This window comes from Gopherus flavomarginatus, chromosome 10, assembly GCF_025201925.1.
Source record: "Gopherus flavomarginatus isolate rGopFla2 chromosome 10, rGopFla2.mat.asm, whole genome shotgun sequence".
Lineage (NCBI taxonomy): Eukaryota > Metazoa > Chordata > Testudines > Testudinidae > Gopherus > Gopherus flavomarginatus.
In genome coordinates, this window is record NC_066626.1 from 35934109 (window position 1) to 35959080 (window position 24972).

Here is a 24972-nt window from a genome sequence, read left to right on the forward strand (position 1 = left end):
GATTTGTCAGTGTGCTTGACCTGCAGGAGGAAGAGCTTAGATGTGGGTGTGCCCTTATTCATTAGGTTAAAGCTATGAGGCATCCCAACTAGGGCTGAGGGAGGAACTCTGCATTTCCCTGTGACTAAACCACAGATGACATTGCCCATTGGTCTTTAAGGCCTCAATTCATTAAGCATTTAAGTCATGGGGATTTCACTGTGTGCCTAAGTCTTTGCTGAACTAGAGCCCAAGTATTTAAATGGGATTAGTGAGGACTATAGGAACACATCAGAAGTTTGGTTCATATTTTTAATAAGCATTATACCTCAACCTTAAATCAAAAAATTAGTATGGATATTTTCTTTCTTCCTCCACTTCCTTAACAAGTAGCATCAGCAAATGATTATTCATCTTCAAAAAACAAAAGAGCAGATTACATAGAACCAAATTCTGTCTTCATACTCACATTAACATCAGTGGAACTGCAGGGAAGGCACCTGAGGGCAGAATTTGGCCTGTAGTAACTGCAGTATAGTGGACTACTAAGTAAATCCAGTGGATCAAATTCTGCTCTCTATTACAGTGGTGTAAAACGAAAGACACTAGTTACTTGAACGGCGCTACTCCAGATTTGTGCCACTATAACTGAGAGTAATTTGATGCTATATAATTAATCCAGAAGCATTAAAGTACTGTGCTTGAGTAGTGAAAACTGAATTTCTTCTTTGATTCTTTAAAGATATTCCATCTTCATAAACCATTATCATAGATTTAACTGTATTTTATTACCTCTGCAAATTCTATCAACAAAATAATTAAATTTGCAAAAGATAGTGTACAGTTGTTTTTATTATAAAATTCAGTTGAACAATCATTTATTAATAAACATGCTGCCATCAGGAAATCTTACATTCACATTTTTCATTTACTTTTTTAGATTAAACCTCAATGTTTGTTAAATTAATTGAATTTTGCTTGAATATCTCAGAGAAATACCTGATCAATGTTTACATACTAATAGCATAGTTTGAATAGCAATGTGCAATTTCCAAGTAACACTTGTGCATTTAGTTACTTACTAAAGCAATTCCAAAACAATCCTTTGTAATCTAATTTCCTTGCATTGTTTGTATTAAAGCAATTTTAATGCTGCTTTCAGTATTTGAGGTACAGTTCTCACAACACACTATATTAGAATATCTGTTCAAATATGTTTTGATTAAAGTGCAATAATTCATTTGGCTCTATACTCTTTAAAAGTCCTTTTTAGAATATACATTTTGCAAATAGTTTCGTTTTTAAGGATGAAATATTTCACTCATAGCACATTTTATTCTAAAAATAAGATCATCTTTCTGTATGTACACATTTGTTCTTAATATAATGCAGAATATTTTAGAACAGAAAGCCAATGCCTTGAGATAAGATCTGTTTTTCAGAAGTATGGAAGCACCCACGACACCAACTGAAGTAAATGAAAACCACAGGTTCTTGGCCCTCTGTGGAAAATCATGCTCTGTTACCTTTTGATTCTTTAGCCTAGGTCAAAAAGCCACTTTGGAAAAATGTATATAACTCTATTAGCAAAATAATTTGTTGAAGGCAATCTTTGTTGCTACTAACTCTGGAGCTTTATTACCAAGTGATGTTGCATAATCAGTTTGTGTGATGTCCACATTTATTACATAAAAAAAAAGATGCTGGAACTAAGTTTTCTACTAGCAGTCCAGAAAGACAGCAGAGAAAGGACAAAGAGCCATAGGAAATAGCATGTGTTGGCATTACTAGGGGAGAGTAAGTTTAAGATGAATTTACCACTTGGATGAGACGGTGCGTAGCCCAGAGAATGAAATCCTTTTCCCCCCTAGAACAGGTATCAGTGTTCTTAAAGTAGGTGGCATTGCTAGTATCTCTCTAAGAATCTGAAGGGATCACCCGTAGGAGCAATTCAGTTTTTTCCTTTCTACTGCCTTCTTGAGTGCCAATTGCGATGGTGGCATTAAGCTGAAAAAATATCCACTAAGGACTGAACTTGGATATCCAAACTATTTCATTATACAGGTTTCAGAGGTCAGCAACTTTTGGGCTGGGGTTGCACATCTAAAGATGGCATTAGCCCTATGGAGTTAAGGTTTTTTTTAAATTTTCATCAGAGCCTCTTCTGTCTGCTACTGGAAATGTCCTTAAATACTACAATGCTGAGCATTTTGAAACATTTGCAAATAATAATTGTTCAGGAAAACACACGAATGTCTTTCGCTCCAAAACCTCATGCTCTTGGTGTTTGAGGAGAAAAAGGGAGAAACAGAATTAACTGTGTGCTCCTGGCCTTATCAGCTAGTACTACGTTAAGGATCATTGATACTGATGGCTTCAGATGTTTGACTCTCTTCTCAAGGTAACCCTCAATGTGATGCATCCTTGACAGGTCATTGAGTTTTCAGTGCTGATCAGCACAAAAAACCTTTCCCCGCACATCAATTAATGGTAAGATTTTATGCTGCCCCTTTTAGAGGCTCAACACAGAACTCCCAGTCCAGGGAAGGGGAAGGTAATGTGGTTTTAAAGCCACCTTTGCATCCTCCCAGTCCTGGACTGCCCTGAAACTGGAGAAGGCCCTGGCATAATTTAGACAGTCCTTGGAGGTCCATCTAAATTACAGCAGCCTCCCAGGCTTTCCAATGGACTACAGGACTACCCAAGACCTCTATAGTGCTGTCGTTATGTGCCCTAGTCCAGAGCCTGCAGGAGTGTTCAGAAGACCTTTATGGCTGTCTTCTACAGTGCATGCACTGGAGGCTTCCTCCCTTGGCCACTTCAGGCCTTTTACCCAGTGTAAAGGTGCCCTAGTGGGATGAGGATCTTATCCAAATCTCTAGTTAAAAATGAAATTAAAGTTGAAAGCTAATTGAGTTATGAGTTACCCCACGGCCAACCACTGAGATCTCGTTACCCCCAAATGGTTGATAATACTGTACTACCTTCCAAGAACTCTTCTTCAGGTAAGCAATACTTCATTTTATCTGCTTAGTGTTCTTGTATGCGTTTGAAGAGATGAATACTTCTGGTATTTCAGATACTACTATTACAGTTTCTTTATTTGAAGATCCGACTGTCATTTGTATTTTAGTAAGATGATGCTACAGTTAGGTGTAATCCTCCATGGATCAGCAAAATCAAATGTATATTCTAACATGAAGACTAAACAACAGACTCATCAGTTTTCTTTCATCAATATTCATCATGTAAGTTGCTCTGAGCCTGAAATTCATCATTTGAAAAAAGTCTTTAATTGTCATCTTTGTAAACAGCAATAAGAAGGACTAAGTTCCAACTTTCTCTTTGGGCTGCTCTTGAGGGATAGGTTGATAACGTCTTTTAAAGAAGCCACTCTGAAAAACAATTTCAAAATCAATTGGTGTGTGTCAGCGAATTCTTAATAAGTCAGATTTAATAAAATACACTTACTTTAAACAGTATAAAAGATTAAGATGACATGCTGGTATATGTGATTAAGTATCAGCTTGTTATTCTGTTTTGGGAGTAACAGTGATGTTACTATTAAAATGATTGTCATGTTGATAATATGAACTAATTTTTTAAAATGTAGGCTTTTTTTTAATTGGTACATAATATATCAAAATACAGCATTACTAAAAATTACTTTACATCTATGGGGCTAATCCTTTCCCTTCATTAACAATATGAGCAAATGGGTTGTGAACTGTGGAAGTCCAGAGATCAAAATTTTCCCAGGATATGGAATGATAATGGAATCCCAGCATGTTACATTTCTGTACTCTTCCATGGGAAGAATGAGTAGTGGAGTCACATTCAGAGATGTACAATCCCCAACTTCCCTTACTATGGCACAAAAGGAATGCGTGTGGCAAGCAAAGGGTACACAAAGTGAAAAATCCTTACCCCATCAGATCTTTTCTGGACTTTATATGCGTCCTAACAGTGAGGAGCAAGATTTGCCCCTCGTGTTCATACATAAGAACTTAGAATTTAAAACATTTAATGCTGGCAAGCAACAAATCCATCTTCACCTTTTCTGTTAGGAATATTGTAGACCATTCTGTTGTGTGTCCATCGGGATAGCAAAAACATGAAGCAGCAGTCTACAAAAACAATTTTGTAGGACTTCTGGAAGAAAATTATACAAATCTGGCCCATAAATATGGGGAAAACTTGGGGTATAGGAGTTAAAGATCTCAAAGAGGTAAGTTAATGTCAATAAAAGTACTTTTCCGGAGATAGGGAAAACAGGGTAAAAAGGACAAATGAAAAAACTTAAAAAGGTTTTTGGAAAAAAGGAATTAATCATACCAGGATTTGTTCTTCTTTGGTAAGAATAGATCACAATAAAGCATATTATTCCTGTTTTTAAAGGAGTCAATGAAAATAATAGAGAAATATTGATAAAAGAAAAAGAATCCTACCTTCCATAATAACAGCACTATGAGCAAAAACAAGAAAATGCCAAGTACTGAACCTGTCCCAATAATGAGCATGGTAACATGATGTTTTGGCTTTTGGTTATGTAGTCCTTCCAGAAAGACCTATATGAAGTAAGGGAACATTAAAGTAAGAATACTAGTATGCTCAGAATAGACAATTTATGAAATTAAAATATAACAGTGTATATGGTATATATTCCCATAAATGGTATCTTGCCGCCACTTCAGATGATGACACGCAGATCTATTTGCCTGACTAACTGCAATTTAATTCCAATTATGTAGATATCTATTTGAGCATAATTCTGTAACTTCAGGTGGTACTATTTTTCTTTAATATATTTTTTTTAGGGGGGAGGGCTAACCAACTTGTGTACTTAAAGAATTCTTACATGTGCAATTTGCCTTTCCTTGTGTAGTTCAATGACTTTTGGATTTTTTTCTGGTGATGCTGTAGCACTTATTTCCAACTTAAGTGATGATGCCTCATCCTGTTGCGGGGGGAAGAAAAAAAAAGCCAAGTTGCATAAGTACTGTAATACTTTATAATATTATACCCTCTTATCTGATGACCTCAAACAGTGAATTAAACCTTGATGTGTAGATGCCTTAGTCTACAAAACAACTCAGTGACAGAGCCAGGAACAGAACTACTCCAGTAACTCAAAAGATCTGTGTATTTATACATTTAGACAAGTTAACTTGAAACTATGCACTACTGCTAATCAAAGCTAAATATTTTAAAGGACTGAGCTACTGACAAAGCTATAGATAGATAGATTTTCTGGGGGGCAAACAGGACAGAGTTCAGTTTTGTATTTTAAAGGCTTTCTTCACATTTCCTTTTGTCCAAGAGCTGCCCCCTTCATGGAACTTACATCTAACACCCACCAAATTAATGAAACCATTGTTTGTGCCATTATGAGAATGTTTCCTGCAACACCACTCCCCTGAAGGCTGTATTCCTAGTGGTGATCACTTCAACCAAGAGAGTTTCTAAGATCCAGGCATTAATGGCTGACCTGCTGTATAAGGTATTCCTTAATGATAAAGAGGATTTTTGTCCACACCCTAATTTACTTTTTATCAAAGGCAGTATCTGATTTATAATTATGCAAATATGGCAATTTAGCTGTATTTTCTACAAGTCCCATTCATTATCAGGAATTGTCTAGGTGTTAAAATGGCTCTTAGTTATTATCTAAACAGCACTAAACCTTTCTGTAAATCACCTAAAGTGTTTATAGCACATAGAGATACAAATTCGGATAGTAATTGTATTTAGAATAATGAGACAACAATCATTCACCCTTTAACTAATTTACATATGTCTGACCAGGGAATGTCATGCTTGAAGAGACCAGTGGTCCATTCACTCTGGTATCTTTCCTCTGCTTCAGTTTATGACAAAAAAAAAACTATGATGTGCCTAACTGCAGGTATATTCCAATAGCTGTCTGGTTTATCATATCCTGTTAGTGACTGTTGTAATCAAATTATCAATAGTCCAGGAATATTAAACCAAATCTATCACCATTTTATACTATTATAAACTTGAAGTGAAAGCTATATCGTGGAGCTTGCTTTTTGGTTATAATATGCCAACTAAGCCACAGAATCTGTCACTTTGAGAGGTTTGCACCATGTGTTAGAGTACAGCAACCATCTTATGTTTAAATACCTCTCTGTAGTGTTTGGAGGTATTTGAACTAAAACATGTATACTGATTGTTATTATTAACTTGGATTTAACAATACTTGATTTATATATTAAATGAATATTGTGCAATTTATTTCTGTCAACTAGAAATATAGCACAGTGTTCACAAGAGGGTGCTGCAAATCCATGTGATGTCATCAAAAAGCAAATAACCTTTTAAAATTATCTGGTTAAAGATTTAAATACAATTTACCATTTCTAAAACTGAAGGAGTAGCTTCCAGTTGCATTCGGACAATTGCTTCTTTTCCATTTTCCATGTTTCCAAATTTACACAGTATTCGTAAACACAAATGATCTTCTTTCATGCAGTACTTTGAAGGAAAAAAAGCAAAAATGCAACACTTAACTTTTTCACAGCATGGTTTATTTTTTCTTGTTAATATCAAGGCCTCTAGCATCTAGTCAAAAGGTGGGGTTTTTTTTGCTTGACGAGGTCAAGATGCAAGGCTACCTACAATAAATATCAATTACTGTTCCAGAAACTGGGCCGCAGAAGAGCTACACACACGGCATCACAGTCACCACAAAGACTGTGTCAGGTTTTCAAAACACCATGTAGCCACAATTGAGGGGAAGTGGGGAATTTTCCAGAGAGCTAATTTCCTATATAAGCATCTAAATGAGAGTTGAGCAATTCTGAAAACATGGCTATAAGGAAATTGGTTGTTGCTACTGCAGATTTTGTTTTACATTGATCCAGTTATTAAGAATCATAAGGGCACTTTCAAACTTGTACATCATTCATACTGTAGATTTTTTATTTTGCTTTAAGTATTTGCAAAGAGTTAGTATTCAAAAATGAACTAGCAGCAGTAGCGTCATTCAGGACCAGTACAAACAGGCCCTATACAAACTTCCTCACACAAGATGGCCACTACGTCTCAGTTCCAACCTGCAATAAGTCTGATATTCCAGCCTTCTCTTGAGCAATACGAGATGATTCTGTAATTTGTATGAGTGGGAACTAAACTGAAAACATCTAATCCCTTTTTGCTTATAACCAAAAATGTTTGTCTAATAAGTTACAATCTTTTAAAAGTATAATTTCCCACTGACTTCTAAAATCAATCCTGAAAAGTATGTGTAACGCATAATATGAAGTAACTTTACACAGTTTATTTCAAGGGTTAAATAAATTGGGACTGAACGAACCAAAAACAAACAAACAAACAAAAAAAGACCCTTACCAGTCGCCTCTTGGTAGGCTTTGAAAAGAAAATGACAAGATCCTCTAATATGTTCATGTGTCCATTTTTTTCTGGTAAAGTACAGTCTCTTGTATAATTATTATAAAAACATTCTCCATCAGCTGTCTGGAAATAGCAGCAGCACAATCATTCATGGGTTTTAAACATTTCCAGATAGTGCTTAAAAGACATTTCTGTACATGCAGAAAGTCAAAGAAAATTTCTGTATTTGAAAATGATTTCTCTAGAGTATGAGAGAAATGCACCGTTGGCACAGTGGGTGCAATTCTAGCCCAGTTTGCTTAACCAGAACTACCTGCTTACCTCTTACATGCCCTCAGAACTGTACTGAAAGCTTCAGGAATGAGCCATACTCAGTCAGAGAGAGGTGTGATTGGAAAAATAAATAGGGGAAATTATTAAGACCCCCACTCATTCCCTTGTGGGGAAAATGTAATTACATTAAAGAACTGTTTTAAAAATAGGTGTTATTTGCTTGTTTGATTCCACTATGATAGACATAAATAGGTGAATAAAACTGCAGGCTACGATGTATTGTAACAGATTCAAGAGAAGGGCAAAAATCTGTAGAGCAGGGACTGTGTATTGGGGGTCTGTACAGCAACAAACATGCTGTCTGGTATCAAATAATTAGCAGGATTTTGATGGTGAGTAGAATCTAAAACCAAAACTGAGATGGTTATTGGAGAGGATTATGGAATGTAGAAATTCACACTTCTCTCTTAAAAAAAATACTGCATTCTACTCTTTACAAGAAATCTTTGGTGCTGTAACACTGAATCCAGGAATGGGGAAAATAGACTGAAACACTCCTTAAAATTTAGAAACTGGCCCAATACTGAGCTCCAGGCAGGTGGAGACTAACTTCAATGAGGCTCCAATCAGAGTCTAATGTACTAGCTAGTATATTTCAGAGAAAGCACATAGATTAAATATTGAATATGCACTAAACCTAAATGTAACAAGTATTCACAATTTCACTGTAAGTGGGCAGAGTAGAATACCTCAGTATATTTTAATTCAGCATTTCTACTTCTCCGCTAATTCAGCATCAATACTCATGACAATTTCTGAAACAAGTGCATGTTTGCTTTATTAATTCATTTAGAATTGGCTGATACACTAAAATAAGAGAAATTAAAATATATAGGCAAAATTAATGTTTCACACTAATTGTTACAGTCAAATTTCACATACAATGTAGCTGAATAAGAAAAATTTAGATGTGCCTTTTCAAGCACTGTTGTGCTCCATCTAATTTTGTACTTTCATGTACTACATACAGAGCAGTATGTAAAATCATAATATAATAAAACAAACATACCTGGATATCCAGAATGTTAAACAGCTTTTCATCTCTTGGTGCAAAAGAATTAGGAACCATTATCTCCAAACCTATGGCAGGAGCCAGGCTCGGTCCAGCACTGATAACCTTGGGAGAAAGCGTGCTACAGTAACTGAAACTTTCATTCACATACACTAATCAAGAAATGAATACACAGAATTCACACACTTACAGCAGCAATGGAGGCTTCCCAATGCTGGCTTGACAATAAAACTTGACTGTGACTAGAGAGAAGCACCTCAAGAGGTGATAGTGCAGTTTATTTTCTAGCCATATTGAATCATTTATCTCTCTGTTAACTCTGCTAATAAAGTGCCATTTGGGGTAGTGGTAGCTTTACGGTATGACACTTGTCTGCTATGACCTGAACTGAGGTCTTATTTCACCACTTCAGGTGGGGTATTCAAAAGGGTCTAAGGGAGATAAGTGCCCAACTTTCATTGACTTTTAATTCACCAGTCTGCAATGGATATGAATTGGTAACCTGGAGAGACCCTATTACTAAGCCCCAGAGCCAGCTAGTCCCCCCATGCTCTACACACAGTACTTGCTGTGTACCAGCTCCTTGTGCTGCACTTGTGTTCAGTGAACAGATGTGTAGTACAAACACAGCTGACTCCCCTGCTTTAGTAAATATGTACTGTCTAAGAAAACCCATGGAAAATTGTAAGCTAGGGTGAAGGAGGATATTATCAAAGGCCCAAATGAGAGTTAGGTACCCAGCTCCCATTGACTTTGAATGGAAGTTGAGCACCTAGCTCTTCTTTCTTTCTTTTAAAATCTGCCCTGTCCCCATCATTCAGGTCTATTGTCAGTCTAAATCAGTGAAACTCCCATGCACATCTGGTCAAATTCTGACCTCTGATGCGAAACAAATGAGCAGCAAAAGTTTCCTGACCTGCAGCACTCCATAAAGGTGATAGTCAAAGCTTCTTAACAGATGCTGGCTGTGGTTAGCAGGGGCCTGAAATGAATGGGCTTGCCATAAAGAAGTGACAGGAATAGGGAACCAAAGACTATAGGTGCCTATGAAAGTGTTCAAAGGCAATTAAGTGAGAGAAGTTCTTTTTAGTAGGGCTTGCACCCTTAAAGGGAACTCCAACTTCAATTAGTGACTGATCCAGCTGCTACTGAAGTCAATAGCAGTGTTTCTATTGACCTGTAAGGGGCATAGATCATGCTTTTCAAACACACTTTACTAGATCTATGGTGGCTTCATGGACAAAGAGAAACCAAGCCTAAAATTTGTAGGGGCACCCCATCTGGTGAGCTGAGCACACTCCCTACGGACGTTAATAGCTATTACTGTTGAGGGAAATTTAGTGCTACAGGTGTATTTTTCTCAAGCTTTTTGAAAGCACTTGCTGGAAGTACATATGGCTTGGTACACCCAAAAATATAAGCTGGGAATGGGATTCCAGGAACGTAAGGAGCTGCTTCTGTTAACAGCTACATGCAGAAGTTCTCACCAATCCCAGGATTTATGTTTTTGTTTCTATATTAAGCACTTTACAAGAGCAATGCTTTCCCAGTAAGTTACAAGGTGAGGTGGAAGTGCCTTTTGTCTTATCTGTTGTTAAGAATTAACTTTTAGAAAGAGAGGAATGGTTTCTGTAAAGAATAGCTCTTACATGGAAAGTGAAGTTGATCTTCTCCTTCATGCAATTAATTGGTGAATTTTCCTCACTGGGTCCATAAACAAATGAAGCTGGTGATACAGATCTACAGTAGTTAAAAAATAATTACAATAGGACAAAATTAGCACAATTAGTATGCAATGTTAATATGAGCATTATCCTCTCTAGGCCTGACTGTCCTCTATGCAGAACTGGAAAGTCTGAATTAACACCTAACTCAGCACTGCAGTAGGGAAGGTCAAGGATAAAGCCTGCTTTAATTTAGGTGGGACATCTCTGTGGATTGAGTGGGCAAAATGTGGTAGTGATGAATCATCATCCTCCAGCGCTACCCACTGATCCTCAACTCAGCGAGGGGCTTTTATAAAAGAGGGGAGATTATGACAAAGGGGCTACTCATCTTTTACATCTGACTCATTTACCCCCCCATTACCAGTGAGATTTCAGTCCCCTCCACCTTCAGAGAAGTTCTGTGGTTACGTTATGAGGAATTAAGGGTTTATTCTCAACTTTGCCACTGATTCTGAGAAATCTACAAGTAACATCAACCTTGTGCTTCAGTTTCCCGAAAGACTTATGATATCTTCAAGCGAAAAATGCTGGAGCTAAAATGTTAATATTCCTGTAATGGCTGCAATGATGGATATGGTGGCAAGGGAAGTGGTGGGAGAGTGGAATGGAGATAGTGGAAGCAGTTACTGCCCCTTCCCATCATTAGTTTGAAAGAAGTGTCCTGCTATACAAAGCAGAGTTCAAATAAATTTAGCCTGCCCCTCTGAAGCAGTCTTTAAGTCCTTATACCAAGTGTCCTTTGCATTTGCCTTCACCTGATGACAGTGACAGTCAAAGAAAAGGATCCTTAAAAAGTATCCCTGGGCATTCCTGCTAGATGACTGCAATCCAATGACTACGGTACAGTGGGGCTGGGCAAACCAAGGCCCTGTTTAGAGGGGTCTGTCCTCCCAGAACAAAGTAGATCTATTCACAGGCAAATTTATGACAGGCAGTAACACCAGCTGGGACAAGCTGAACAGCAAACAGTCAATATGGTTGAGTATAAAAGACAATGTGTTTGACTCAGCAGTGGACAATTACACAAAAAAGCATAAGGCTGAGCAATTACCAGAATGGAATTTGATAGGCTAAAGGATTAAAATATAGTTTTTGTTCACCTTTGCAGAAAACAGGATTAAGTGACAGAAAAGCCGAAACAAATACTACTACTCTGATGGAAAAAGGTGTTATAGAAGAGCAAAGAATCAGTCCTTGGGTATTAAATCTAAGCCCTTTTTAGGTTTTTTCCCCATTTTAGAGGGACAAACTGAAGCACAAAGTCTGCAGCAGAACCTGGAATAAAATCTAGATCTTCCCACTTCCAGTACTGCAATTTTTCACTAGGCCATGTTTCCTCTCTGAAGATCATGGGAGTTCAGCTGAGGCATGTGTTCCTTAATAATGGATAAACAACAATCCTATGCACATGGATATGCAGAGCAACCATTAACTTACTTACCCATGGACATTTAGCTCAACCTCATGTTTCAGAGGTATGACTAAAGCTATGGAGTTATCCAACAGCAGGTCATTATACTCTTCATTTTTACTGTAGAAGTAAAGGGGGTGGGGGGGGGGAGCTGTGTTAGAATGCATCATACACAGTGTGTTATCTCTAGAGATAACTAATTACATAAAACATACACCTAGTAGCTTATTTAAATAACTTTTTTGTAACTCCATGTGTCAGTAAGAAATCATTTTTATGACAATGTTAGCAGAAATCTCATTATTTAAATTGCAATTATCTACTTTTTTGTGGTTTCAGTTTCTCTATATTTTATGTAATAAATGAGCTTTCTTGCAGTTGTGCTTCATTAAGCCTTTGCTGTGCTCCCTATTCCGTTTTCCAAAGCTAGGGATATTTTTCATCAAACGCAGCAATTTTTATCAAGCAAGATTTACCAGGTAGCATTAACTGTGATGGTGAGATCATCTTCTGCCCTGGTAAGTGAGCTTGCATCCAAGAGAAAACTAAAATCCATCTGTAGAACAAATGAAACACTGTTTGTGCTAAATGATTGGGTGTGTCTTAAATGTTTAAGATAAAATGTTACATCATTAAACTAATTTGAAATTTCCCTCCTTAAATGTTTAACCTTTGTGACAAATTCTAGAGTGTGCTGAATTATATTTTGCACAAGTTCAGCCCCCAGTTCATTAGGGCATAATGCTTTTGTTTGTAATCTCAGTCAACCCAATCACTTTCCTACAAAACATTTGTAGGGAAGGTTAAGGTACAGAAAATGTATTGTGCTATAGAAGAAGTTCCAGTTCTGGATTAAATGCATGGTCACACCATCACCTAAATACATTTCCACCCAAAGGGGGAGAGAGGATTTGGTGCTCCCTTCATTTCCTCTAACATGAACTCCCCTATAGCCGTGGTTCTCAACCGGGAGTGTGTGGTCCCCTGGAGGTGTGCAAATAGGTCCCTGCTGCCTGGAGCTGAAGAACATGTAAAAGCCTGAGCCACTGAGCTCAGGCAACTGCCCTGCTTGCTGCCAGCCTTGCTTTTATATGTAGAAAAGCCTTGGAAAGAAAAAGGTGAGAACCCCTGCCCTATACGATCTGCTTCCAAAAGGACACTCTGTTCCTGCTTGGCCAACTGCAGCAGAACTTTCAGGCTGCAATTTTGAGAAGCCCTCAGCATTAATCTAACTCTGCTCCCATTTAAGTTCCCAGTACAACTCCCGGATGCTTCAATGGGAGCAGAGGTAGGCCAATGCTGAGCTCTTTTGAAAATCCCAACCCAAGGATGAGATTCTTTCCTTTTCTCTCGCCTCTGTATGGCAGGTTAAAGAGATTCTAAAATGCCACAATCCAGCCAGGTCCCTGGTACAGGAACTGAGTAAGACACCTCCAGACCCCTTGTAAGCCCCAGTGTAGGAGAGAATATGCTGGGAGCGTGGCAACAGCACATAGCACTGCAGAGATTCTAAGCTCATAGGCAGCTGGTGACAGACTGCCATAACTAAATTATACGGGGGGCCTCTCCAGTTCTTGCAGCAGCCCAAAACCAAGACTATGCAAAAACAGATTATAGCCACCTTAGTCCCTGCGCATGCTGGGCTGCAGGCTCTGTGCAAAAGGCACAGCACAGCCTCAGTCTTTAAAAGTACCCCAGACTTAAATGAACAGTGCTTTAAATGAACTGAAATGAATAAGGATTCTGGGACATATGAAATCCAATATTTGTGCTAACGAGAACATATGTTAAAGGAAACAGGAAACACCCTTTTGGAACCTTTAGGTTTGAAGATTAGTACAGAAGTGACCTACTGGAGAGTCATCATAATGGCCCTCCGTATTCCCTCACGTAGAATATGCCTAAAGCTGCCCCTGAGCAGAACAGACTTAATCTTGAAATGATTTGTACCTAAAAACTATAAGCTCTTCAGGGTAGGGGCTGTGTTGTCTGTCTCAAATACCAAACGTGTTGCTGATACTAAATAAAAAATAAGGCAGTGACCACCTTTTTTCACACAATGGCCCTTGCAGGCCTATTTACAGAGAGGCTCTAACATCTGTGTGCAGACAAAGATGCCAATCCTTACAGCCAGACACAATTCAACTAAATCCTAGTTAGCAGGCAAGGAGCTAAACAGAAAGAAAACTATGTTGGTAGAAGCACAGATGTTTTAGTGAATCCAGTACAAGAGGCAGACTGACTAAATAAACTTTGTCTCTAAGTTTTTAAATACAAATACCTCTCATACTCTTTGTAACTGAAAACTGAGATGTTATTGAATCTTTGGATTAAAAAAAATTGTTTTGATTGTTAAAATCCTTTTAAACACATGGTAACTTCACATCAATATCAGTTGAAAGAACAAAACTAGAAAAGTAACGTTCAAATGACTTTTCTTGGTACAGTGCACCATAAATTGAGCACGATTACAATATGTATGATATGCCTGCTCGATACATTGTAATAACTAATTTGATTTGAATGCATTGTTTCAAATAAATTGTAGAAGGCTAATTTCTTGATAATGGAAATGAAGGGTTTTTATTATTATTATTTTAAAGAAAAACACTGGCATACCTACAAAGTGTCTACTTAGGCACAATAAACTGCATTCTGTTGTGTATATCTTGTCCTCGGTGTCTCAGTGCGATATTTCAACTTTGATTTGTTAACAGAAACTCAGACCCTCCCATAAATGCAATAATGGGGATAGTGTCCTCAATGAAGTAAAGCAAAAAGAAATGGGATGTCATGAGACATCTGACAAAATGTTAATAAACTATTCCTAGAGCTGTGCCCATTCAAGTCTATGACTATGAGAAGTTCAGGTTCTCCTTTATCATGATGGCGAATATGGTATAGAGAAGAAAAAGGTGAGCAATAATTTATTTGTTGAACATTTTCATTCTAGCTTTGGCAGACCTTATGTAGAGTGTGTAATATAAAGTTTCCCATTCCAAGTCATACTTTTAAGCACTTGCTCATAAAACAAGACATAGTTTTAAAGATTAATAATTTCAGGTTTATTTTACCTTTGACAGATGATCTACATATAAATACCCAACACTGCAGTCAAGTCTCACTGCATGAGCTTCCTTATCTGATATGTCACAATGTATCTGTTTTTCTTCCTAAAATTAAAGAATGAAAAACCAGTAACAGTTTTAGGTGATGAATCTAATGACCATTTAGCAAAGTTATTTCAGAAATTTCAAGCTACATATATGCCATAAAATTTCACTTTGAGTATTTACTGCTTCAGCGAACACCAGAGGGAATTTACAAAATATTTCTGCTGCTACTAGTTGACTAGTCCAATGAGTCCATATTGCTCAATTCCTTGCACCAATCAAATTATTTCATTACTACTTCATATTCTGTTGCTTAATGAGTTGACTTTGCAAGTACATTGTCAACCTATTTAAGTCTAAAATTACCCTCTCAAAGATAAGAAGTCCAGTATAAACATCTTAGAAGTAAATTCTTTAAACAAAATAATAAAAAGAATTTAGAGGGAAAGAATTTTTGTATCTCCTTCGAAAGATTACCATTAGTCTCCAGCTTTCTTTAAAAAAATAATTAAAAAAAAAAAAAAAAGGCCTGATCCAACAAGGTGCTCTGTACCTCCTGAGAACAGCTCAAGGATCAGTCCCTGGAGGTTTTTAAAAACAGGAGAACAGGATAGACAAATATCTATCAGGAAAGATTCATGTACACTTAGTCCTGCCTCAGTGTGGAGGGATGCACTAGATCAATGGTTTTCAACCCTTTTTCATTTGCAAACCCCTAAAAATTTTGACTAGTGGTATGGACTCCTTTGGAAATCTTAGACATCACTGGCCGACTCCCAGGGGTCTGTGGACCACAGGTTGAAAACTAGTGTTCTATGATAATGATAACGCTTTGCTGATATAGTCGGCGGACCCCAGGTTGAAAACCAGTGGACTAGATTATCTCTTGAAGTCCCTATATTTCTGTGATACTATGAATAGGGACTTACCAAATTCACGGTCCATTTTGGTCAATTTGATGGTCATAGAATTTTAAAAATAATCAATTGCACAATTTCTGATATTTAAATCTGAAATTTTATGGTATTATAACCAAGGTGGTCCGGACCCAAAAGAGGCTTGTGGGAAGATCGTAAAGCTATTGTAAGGGGGTTGCAGTACTGCCACCTTTACTTCTGCGCTGCTGCTGCTGGGAGGCACTGCCTTCAGAGCTGGGCAGCACAGATGTCAGGGTCATGTGGTATTGGGGGGGGTCATTTTTTGGGGAGGCAGGGCTGGCCTTACAGGTGGGTGACCGCCCAGGGCCATGTGGTCATGTGGGCACTGTGGTTCTCCCCACCCCACCAAACACACACAGCTAGCTCAAGGCCCCTTCAACTCCTAAGTGCTGAGCCTAGGACCAGGGGCAAGGATTCCTGGAACCTTTGTAGAAGTGCCACCAGCGCTGGAACAGGAGGGGCCATGCTCCTCACTTTTTAATATGGGCATAGTTTTGGGGGCAGGGGTGGCGTTGCCCTCCAAACTGCAAGCCTTGGGTGGCGCTGCCAGGAGCTCTGTGCCTACCTGAGGCTTGCAGTTAGAGGGGGGGAGAACCACCTCCTACCCCACAAATTTTGCTCATGTTAAAAAGTCCCCTGGCCCTCCTGGTTCTGGCACTGCTGTCTGGGGATGCCCTGAGGGGGGCTCCAACTGTGCACCAGGGTCAAGGTGCTAGTGCTGGTGGGGCTGGGGAAGGACAGGACTTTCTCTCCTCCTGTAGGGGCCACTCCCAGGGCTGGGGCAAACCCACCTCTGGGACCCTCCTCCAGCAGCAAGAATCTCTGCAGCTGCTCACTGTGCAGTGATCCTCCAACCTGCAGCTGGAGAGCAGTGGGGGCAGGAAGTGGGACGAGGGTGTGGAGCTTTCTGCAGTTGGGGGATGTTCCCAGAGGTGGGTCTGACCCAGTCCTGGGAGTGGCCCCTGCAGATAAAGAGGAAGTCCCTTCCCTCCCCAGCCCCACCAGGACTAGCAGCCAGAAGCCCAGCACATGGTAGGGGTCCCAGCTAGGGCACCCCCAGTCCTGCCCCTCCCCAGTGGATTTCATGGAGGAGACCAGATTTTTCACTGCCATGAATTTAGTAAGGTCTTATCTATGAGGGAGGTGAAATACTAGTATTTCCAAATACATTCTGAAGTCACTAATTTTGTTCATTTACTGCAATATTTTACTATTAAATAAAAAAAATGGCTAATTTGATTAAACTGTGCCCACTCTGTGGATGGATTAACTAAAGCTTTAAGCAGAAAATCTTGAGTGTTGTCAGCTTTCCCTACTTAGAGGTGTTTTGTCAACTCTATTCCATAGGTCTGAGCTCAGGTGGGTAACTCAAGCCTCCACTTGTGCTACAACATCCACACAGCTACATTTAGTGTGCTAGGGTTAACCCCACTAGCATGAGTCTGTCTTCCCCAGCTGGGAAGCTTGTTCTCAGCTGTAGTGTAGATATAGCTGTACAGTCTGTCCAAGTAATGTGAGAATGGTCAAGGAATTATGACGACATCGAATTTCAATTCTTACCAGTTCTAGAACTCTGACAAAATAAAGACCTTTAGGGAGTTGGATGTGGAGGGCAGTTTCATATGCATCATCTCCAGCATTGCTCAGAGATATATTCAAGAGTAAAGTCTTCATACTTCCAACTGAAAGATATGTTTTCTTTTCATGAGGTCTACAAAAATAATATATTTAAAATGTTATACTGTATGAGAAACCCAGTGATATGTACAACATGTACAGAGACAAGTGACCTCAGTAAAAAGGAGAGCATCTGGAAAAAGGAAAAAAAAGCAAAACTCTTTCAATGTGGTAACGTATTTGCAAAGCCCAGTTGGCGGTTGTTGGTCAAATAGGTATTTGCTCATCTAGCTGAAGGCAAATCAATCTTCCACTATTTAAATAGTACTCAATCCACAATAACGTTTCATTTGTATTGCACTTTTTAGAGTCTGAGTAATTGGAGTGCTAGTTCAGAGATGCATGACTAGTAAGGAGTGCTGCTTACTCTTCTGCTAGCTCTTGTCCCAGACCGAGATGTAGAAGAATGTCCTCCTGCTTCAGCATCTCTAAGGGGAAGTTACTCCTGTGCAGAAGCCATATGAGGTCTATGCACCACTTACGCCCTCAAGTTAAGGCTTGACAGGCCTTCTGCATAGAGGAGAATTTCACCCAAAATGGAGAACATTAGAATGAGGTGGCTATATCAACTGAATTTATTAAGGAAACATTCCAACAGGGCAATAAATATGTGCATAAATTTTAATGTTTATGTATGGTTGAGAGTTTCTGGTCTCACTAGTTGGATTTTTCTCTGCCTGCTATTGAGATCTGCATTATCGATTTTTTTGAACACAGGGAAATGTTTATGATTAAAACCTTGTATTTATATCCCTATGTGCCAAATAAGGCTGCAGTCTTCAGCTTTCAATTGAGGTATGGGACTGAGTTAATGTGAAACAGGACAAAAGGCAGGTGAGTGAACATGCCTACTTTATGTTTTACCTAGTGTTTTATAATCGTGTTACAAGTGAAGGCATCTACGGTTCTAAAAGTAAACTTCAGTTTGACATTAAAGTTTAATTAAGACTTGCAGAAGAGCTGCCTAGAAATAGGCATTTATCAGATATTCTGGCTTGAAACCAAACATTAGTCACTGAACACCTCTGGGAAAGAAGTTGGCACTTAGACAAGCAACAGAAGGTGAAAGCACTGCATAAGCAGCTAGGTTCCAAGACAACATCAAATTAAAGAGAAACACAAATGTTAACATTTCAGTAGCTGGATTTCTAGTTCACTTTACCTTTTAAAGTTATTTTACCACATTTACATACTTGCTATTGTGCTCTTTTCCTGGTATACATTTTACTGCAACTTGATTCATTAACAAGGTGCTGTCAGAAAGATGCCCACAAGCTTAGTACATAAGTGCAATAAAGCACCAGGTGCACATCTGGGAGTGTGGCAAAGCTGAACTAGAGCTTTTCCCTGGTAATCATATTTCATTCTTCATTAAAATATGCATAATGCATATTTGAAATTTATAGAGCAGACCAGAATCTAAGCAATAGAAACAAAACAAGTTAGTGCTGAACCATAACCCAAGAAGTAAAGGACAAGACTCAAGTGAAGTATTTCAGTGACAACCCCTGTACAATTCCATTCATTTAGGAGACATTTGTCTTTTTATTTTTTCAATAAAGCATTTGCTTTGCTGTTCCTGGATAATGAATGCATTCTGTCTAGACAAAATAAATTAATGCTTCACAGCTAACCAGTTTTTAATCAAGATACTAGGGCAAAAAGTAATTTAAGGTGATATTTCACACTTTATCAGGATATGTAGCCTATTTATTTTGGTTGAAAAAGATGGTACAAATTCTTGTACTCTATTTCCATCCTGTAAAATGTAATAGTATTTATAAACCTGCTTAACTTGTATTAATGCTAGTGAAAATACTCCAAATTCTTTGCATTAGAAAAATGCAAAATTTTTCAAGCAGTGCTATCTTAAAGCCTACGAAAATGGTTGAAGGAAGGAAGAAGAATCTTACTATGAAATCCATGAAGACTCAAAAGCTTGTGCCCAGAATCACATAGGAGTCATTAATCAAAACAACATGATTATAGTATTATTTATGTACCATTTTAAGATGTTTTACAACAGTGGTTCTCAAACTTTTGTACTGGTGACCCCTTTCACACAGCAAGCCTCTGAGTGTAACCTCCCCTTATAAATTAAAAACAATTTTAAATAGATTCAACACCATTATAAATGGTGGATGCAAAGTGCGGTCCAGGGTGGGGGCTGACAGCTCGTGACCCCCCATGTAATAATCTCACGACCCCATGAGGGGTCCTGACCCCCAGTTTGAGAACCTGTTTTACAAGATGAAACTAGCAGCTCAATTCAATAGGACCTGTAAAAAGCTGAATATTCATAAAACAAAAAAAAACATTTAATCAGGCAGCTATTTCCATGTTGTATCAGGGATATGCAGCAGATAAATTTTCTCAGCCCTCAGGGTTTGCAAAGAGACACTGATGCCAGGTTCTAATCATAAAACTCAATGAAACTAATGGGCAGCAGATTTAAAATAAAAACAAACAAAAGGAAGTACTTCTTCATACCACACATAGTCAACCTGTGGAATTCACTGCCAAGGGATGTTGTGAAGGCCAAAAGTATTACTGGGTTCAAAAAAGAATTAGATAAGTTCATGGAGGATAGGTCCATCTATGGCTATTACCCAAGATGTATGCAGTGTTGTTGTAGCCATGTCAGTCCCAGGATATTGGAGTGACAAGATGGGTGAGGTAATACCTTCTACTGAACCAACTACTGTTGGTGAGACAGATGGTCATGAATTCAGCCCCATGCTGTGTGTGTCCTTAAGTCTGGTGACTGCTTGATGCTGGGACAGGACAACAGGGGATGGATCATGCAATAATTGCCCTGTTCTGTTCATTCCCTCTGAAGTTTCTGGCATTGGTCACTGTGTGAAGACAGGATACTGGGTTAGGTGAACTATTGGTCTGACCCAGTATGGCCATTTTTATGCTTTTATACTTGGGGAGAGGAGGGGGGAGATGGCATGAACAGATCTTTTAAAATCTTAGTGCTTGGCTACACTCGAAACTCCAAAGCGCTGCCGCGGGAGCGCTCCTGCAGCAGCGCTTTGAAGTGCAAGTGTGGTCACGGCGCCAGCGCTGGGAGAGAGCTCTCCCAGCGCTGCACATACTCCACCTCCCGGTGGGGATTAGCTTGCAGCGCTGGGGCACTGTTTACACTGGCGCTTTGCAGTGCTGTAACTTGCTGCGCTCAAGGGTGTGTTTTTTCACACCCCTGAGCGAGAAAGTTGCTGCGCTGTAAAGCGCCAGTGTAGCCAAGGCCTTACTCAAAAAAAGAATTCAAATCACATTGGGTAGGAACGCTGTCACATGAATTGAAAACTAGCTGAAGGACTATAAAGGGTAATGATAGCATAGAGGAAGAGTGTTTAGTTCTGCAGAGATCCAGTCTTAATGAACTGTCATGACATTTAAATAAAATTAATAGTCTAGCATGATAATGAAATTTAAGGACGATAGCAAATTGGCAGGAGCTGCAAACACCTGTGTGGACCAAGAAATGCTACAGAGGACCTAAAGAGATTAGAAACATGGGTGAAAAGTTATAAAATTAAATTCAGCTTGGAAAATGCAAGCTAATATATCTAGGGGAAAAGAATCCAAACCATACAATGCCCAACCATCTGGTGCCTCAATCATTAGTGTTAAACTGTACAGCGAATATTTTTAAGTAGTTCTTTTTTCTTATTTCATAATTCAAAAAGTAAATATAGCAATCTGTTAGCACAAAAATGAAGTATTTCCTTTTGTACATTGCAAGTACAGTACTGTCATAACAGCAGGAGAAACAGTTTAATTCTTGTCAGTTAAAAAGGGGTCTAAGTTTTGGATGTGCAGTGAGTTATATATATATCAGTACATCTGAATTAGAAATTCAGAAGTTTATTTTTATGGACAACAAAATGCTATCTTGAGTATAATTGAAAAAGAACTGTTCTTATGTATAAAATACATTACTGTTATACTTTCTGAAAGGTTGTTTGTTTAATAATCTTTAATTGGAAACTAATTTTTATTCCTGTAATGTTTGCTTAGGGAATTCATAGTCTACTTTTGCAAATTAATTTTACCTAGATAGCAAGGAAAACTAAATTAGATACATAAAGCCCAACTTAATCTCATTTAGCAGACAGAAGTCATATTGTACTCACTTTGGAAATGCAAGTTTTCCAGAAACATTCAAGTCAGCAGAACAGTTTTCTCGGGAACAAAATCTTGCAAATACCATCTGTGAAGAGATGACAAAAATGAAAATATTTCAAAACAGTATGTACAGAGTAAGAGGTACAAAGTAATTCTAATGCATGTATCAACACGTTATTAACAAAGCATTGTGAGTGCCCAATAGCCCTTGCTACTGAAGGAGAAGCTAAATCAGGTGTGACTTGCCATTTCTCTGGCCACATAACAGACACAGCATTCTGTCTCACACTAAGTGTCTCATTCTTGGGCCAACAGAGATACGATCAGCCAATTCTAAAAGGTACATGCAAGGACAAAGCATTTTAGGGGCCTGAAGTTCCTGGGACAGTTCTGTAGCGTCCTACACAGCTACCCTGGCTACACAGTTTATCTCAGTAAAAACTGCCTATGTGATATTAGGTTTCTCTGACAGTAGTGCTGTGAGTTGGTTGTGTCAGTGCTGTGGTTACTGAAGTTCTGCAGACTAAGTGTATGTCACTGTATTGAAGTATGGCACGCAGCAAGGTTCTCTGTTGTTTAAACTGTACGTGGGTCCAGAAATGGAAAGCTGAGCTGGACAGCACAAGTAGGCATCTCAACATTCTGGCTGTCAATTTTATTTTGAATTTGTGAAACTTATTATTGTTGGGCAGTCAGAATAGTGTTATTTAATTATACCAATTACAAATCATAAGAACACTTTGACTTTTGCTCCTGGGGGAAAGGGAAGGGGAGGGAAATAGTTTAGTTATGGTACTTTAATGTATGGTTTTTCCAGTCACTATACTTGAAAACTTGGGAGTAGCTCCAGATAACACATACGTCATCAACTTTGTGGAAATAATGGAGTATAAATTAACGTAAGCAGTGTACTGGGTATCTAACACGAAATTCATGCTGGGATTTGACTCAGCAGATCATGTGAAACTAGAAGAAAATGTCTAGTACTAATACCAATATACCTAAAACAATGAGAATATAATTAATAAGAGATAATTACATACTTCAGGATAATCCTGTGCCAATTCATACGTACCATTAGAGTAAAAAATATAAAATACAAACTAAATATAGGTTCTGTAAGCAATGCATCCTTTAGACAAAACTTAGCACTCTAGTTTTAGCCTACTGATTTATTTAATAAAATCAAGGCATTTTTAATGTCCCTGTCACCAAGAGATCTAGACACCAATTCAGAAAATGCATTCCTTAGTTACACAGCACTGTGTGAAATTTGCTTAAGATAATGATTTACAATGGGTATTCATTTTGTTGAAGTTCAGACACAAATATCCATATCTTAACCTTGTTTTTAATAATGTCTTTTTCTTTCCTCTGCTGAAGAACTGGTTCAAGTGGTGGGAATTCCTCCACACTTCTTCTCCTTAGAACGTGGTGCCCAAGATGATAAGTTGCTTCAATGTGTATAGGAGTCAGGATATCCCTTACATCTTTCTATGAAAATTGGAAACCTAATGAGTTAATCATATAAAACAGCCATGTATATAAAGAAAACACTGCAAGTTTATCTCTATTTTCATATATACGACCACTTCTTAAACCACAGAAATGAAATCTTCTTCCTTGAATATACCTTTTTCTTCCCTATTTCTCCAAGACTTCTGTGCTAATTTTCAGAACAATGATGAGAGCAGTCACTTCATAACTGAAGAGTGTATTTTATGATTAAACAACAATTGTTAATTGAAACTTTATTTGGTTGAAGACCCAACAGCATTTTATTTGGCACCAGGCTGACTGTTTTATTTTAAAATATTTATGGTCCCAGTTTAGTAATTTTGCATTTTCCAAGTAAGGGTAGGTGAAGCAGAAGGGCAATGGACGAATGGGACAAACCCAGGCAGGCACAATGGATCAGGTATTTCTGAGAAGTCTACGGGTCCACTTAATAGGGTATGGAGCTGGGACAGAGAGAGGGGGTTCCCCTGCCTTTATATTTTGTACTCGGCATTAAGATGATTAAACTGCTCAATAAATCATAACTTCAACATTAAACCTTGACCATGTAGGAATGCCACAAACCAAAGCCCAAATCCCAAGTTACCTACTTGTGAAAACTGAACAGCTTGAAGCACTGAGTTTTACAATAGCAAACTTGATTAAATTATTCCCTAGGTATCTGAGATAGACAGCCACTGATTGTCCCTCCACATGTCCACTGCACTAATTCTTATCTACAAGCTTTCTTTCACCAAATCACATGTTATCTAATACACAATTTTCCACAAGGTCTTCTCTGCATTACTTTCATTATACTAATTAGCTATTAATTATTCTTTACTCAAAATATATAAAATGTACATGCTATCCTGTAAGGACTGTACTTGACAGACATTCACACTTAGATAACTTTAACAGCTTCATGCAGACATAGAAGACTCAGTGAGGTGATGGAGGCAGTCTTGATATTACTACTAAAGTATTTAAAAGGAAATGGAGTATTATGGGAAAAGTTTACATGAGATCAATTATATATAATCACAAAATAAATGACAAAATAAGCATGCATGTTAGTATACTATGTATAGTTTATCTATTACATGTTTTAATTGAAATATGATAACTGTGAAAAGTTTTAATATAAATCTTAAATCACCTTTAGGTTTCTCTATGTTAACCTGAGGATAAAACAATATCAGAGCACTTCACACACACAGACAATGCATACATATCCAGAGCATATTGTATTCCATAGACTAAGAGTCCTGTGATGTCAAATATGGACGGTCTCACTAAGATCACGTCACATGTGTGCTATTACCAATGGACTACAGTCTGCCACTCTTCTGTACGCTGAATAGGACCAGATCCACTGAATTCAACAGATCTACTTGAGAAGTAAAGTACTATTCAGTGTGAGTAAGGGTGGCAGAATCTGGCTCAATGCAAAGTTAGGACTAAATATTATAATATGCTTATCTATGTTGTACCACCCACAAAATTCCTATGTAGCTCTCGCCTGATGAAACCTTTATCTTCATGCAATTATATATAGCAAATAAACTATTCTAAATGCAGATCTGGACTAGATGACTGGGCAACCAGGCTTTTGGCTGGTGGGCTCAGCCCTTTTTCTGGGCTTCAGAACCAGCCAGATGATCAGCTGATGATGATTACCACGAGTCTTACTAAGCTTGGCCAAGTCTTGATTTATGTATTGCCACCTGAGCACTAACCTGTGCTTCTGCTCACTCTTGCCTAAAGACCTGGG

The 24972-nt window shown here is 38.3% G+C and overlaps 1 protein-coding gene across 3 annotated transcripts in view; it reads right to left on the reverse strand.

Annotated features, from left to right (window-relative positions):
• Nucleotides 1-813: 813 nt before the first annotated feature.
• ITGA4 (integrin subunit alpha 4) overlaps nt 814-24972 on the reverse strand; it is a 56915-nt gene continuing 32756 nt past the window's right edge. For all 3 annotated transcript variants that reach the window (XM_050916405.1, XM_050916406.1, XM_050916403.1), the window contains 13 exons: nt 23046-23195; nt 21710-21786; nt 17451-17601; nt 14914-15012; nt 12316-12395; nt 11870-11959; nt 10351-10441; nt 8699-8806; nt 7354-7479; nt 6358-6477; nt 4838-4936; nt 4428-4547; nt 814-3374 (listed from right to left, as the gene is read on the reverse strand). In XM_050916405.1, the coding sequence (XP_050772362.1) occupies nt 3306-3374; nt 4428-4547; nt 4838-4936; nt 6358-6477; nt 7354-7479; nt 8699-8806; nt 10351-10441; nt 11870-11959; nt 12316-12395; nt 14914-15012; nt 17451-17601; nt 21710-21786; nt 23046-23195 (1380 nt within the window). In that variant the 3' untranslated portion in view covers nt 814-3305. The remainder of the gene's footprint in view (nt 3375-4427; nt 4548-4837; nt 4937-6357; nt 6478-7353; nt 7480-8698; nt 8807-10350; nt 10442-11869; nt 11960-12315; nt 12396-14913; nt 15013-17450; nt 17602-21709; nt 21787-23045; nt 23196-24972) is intronic.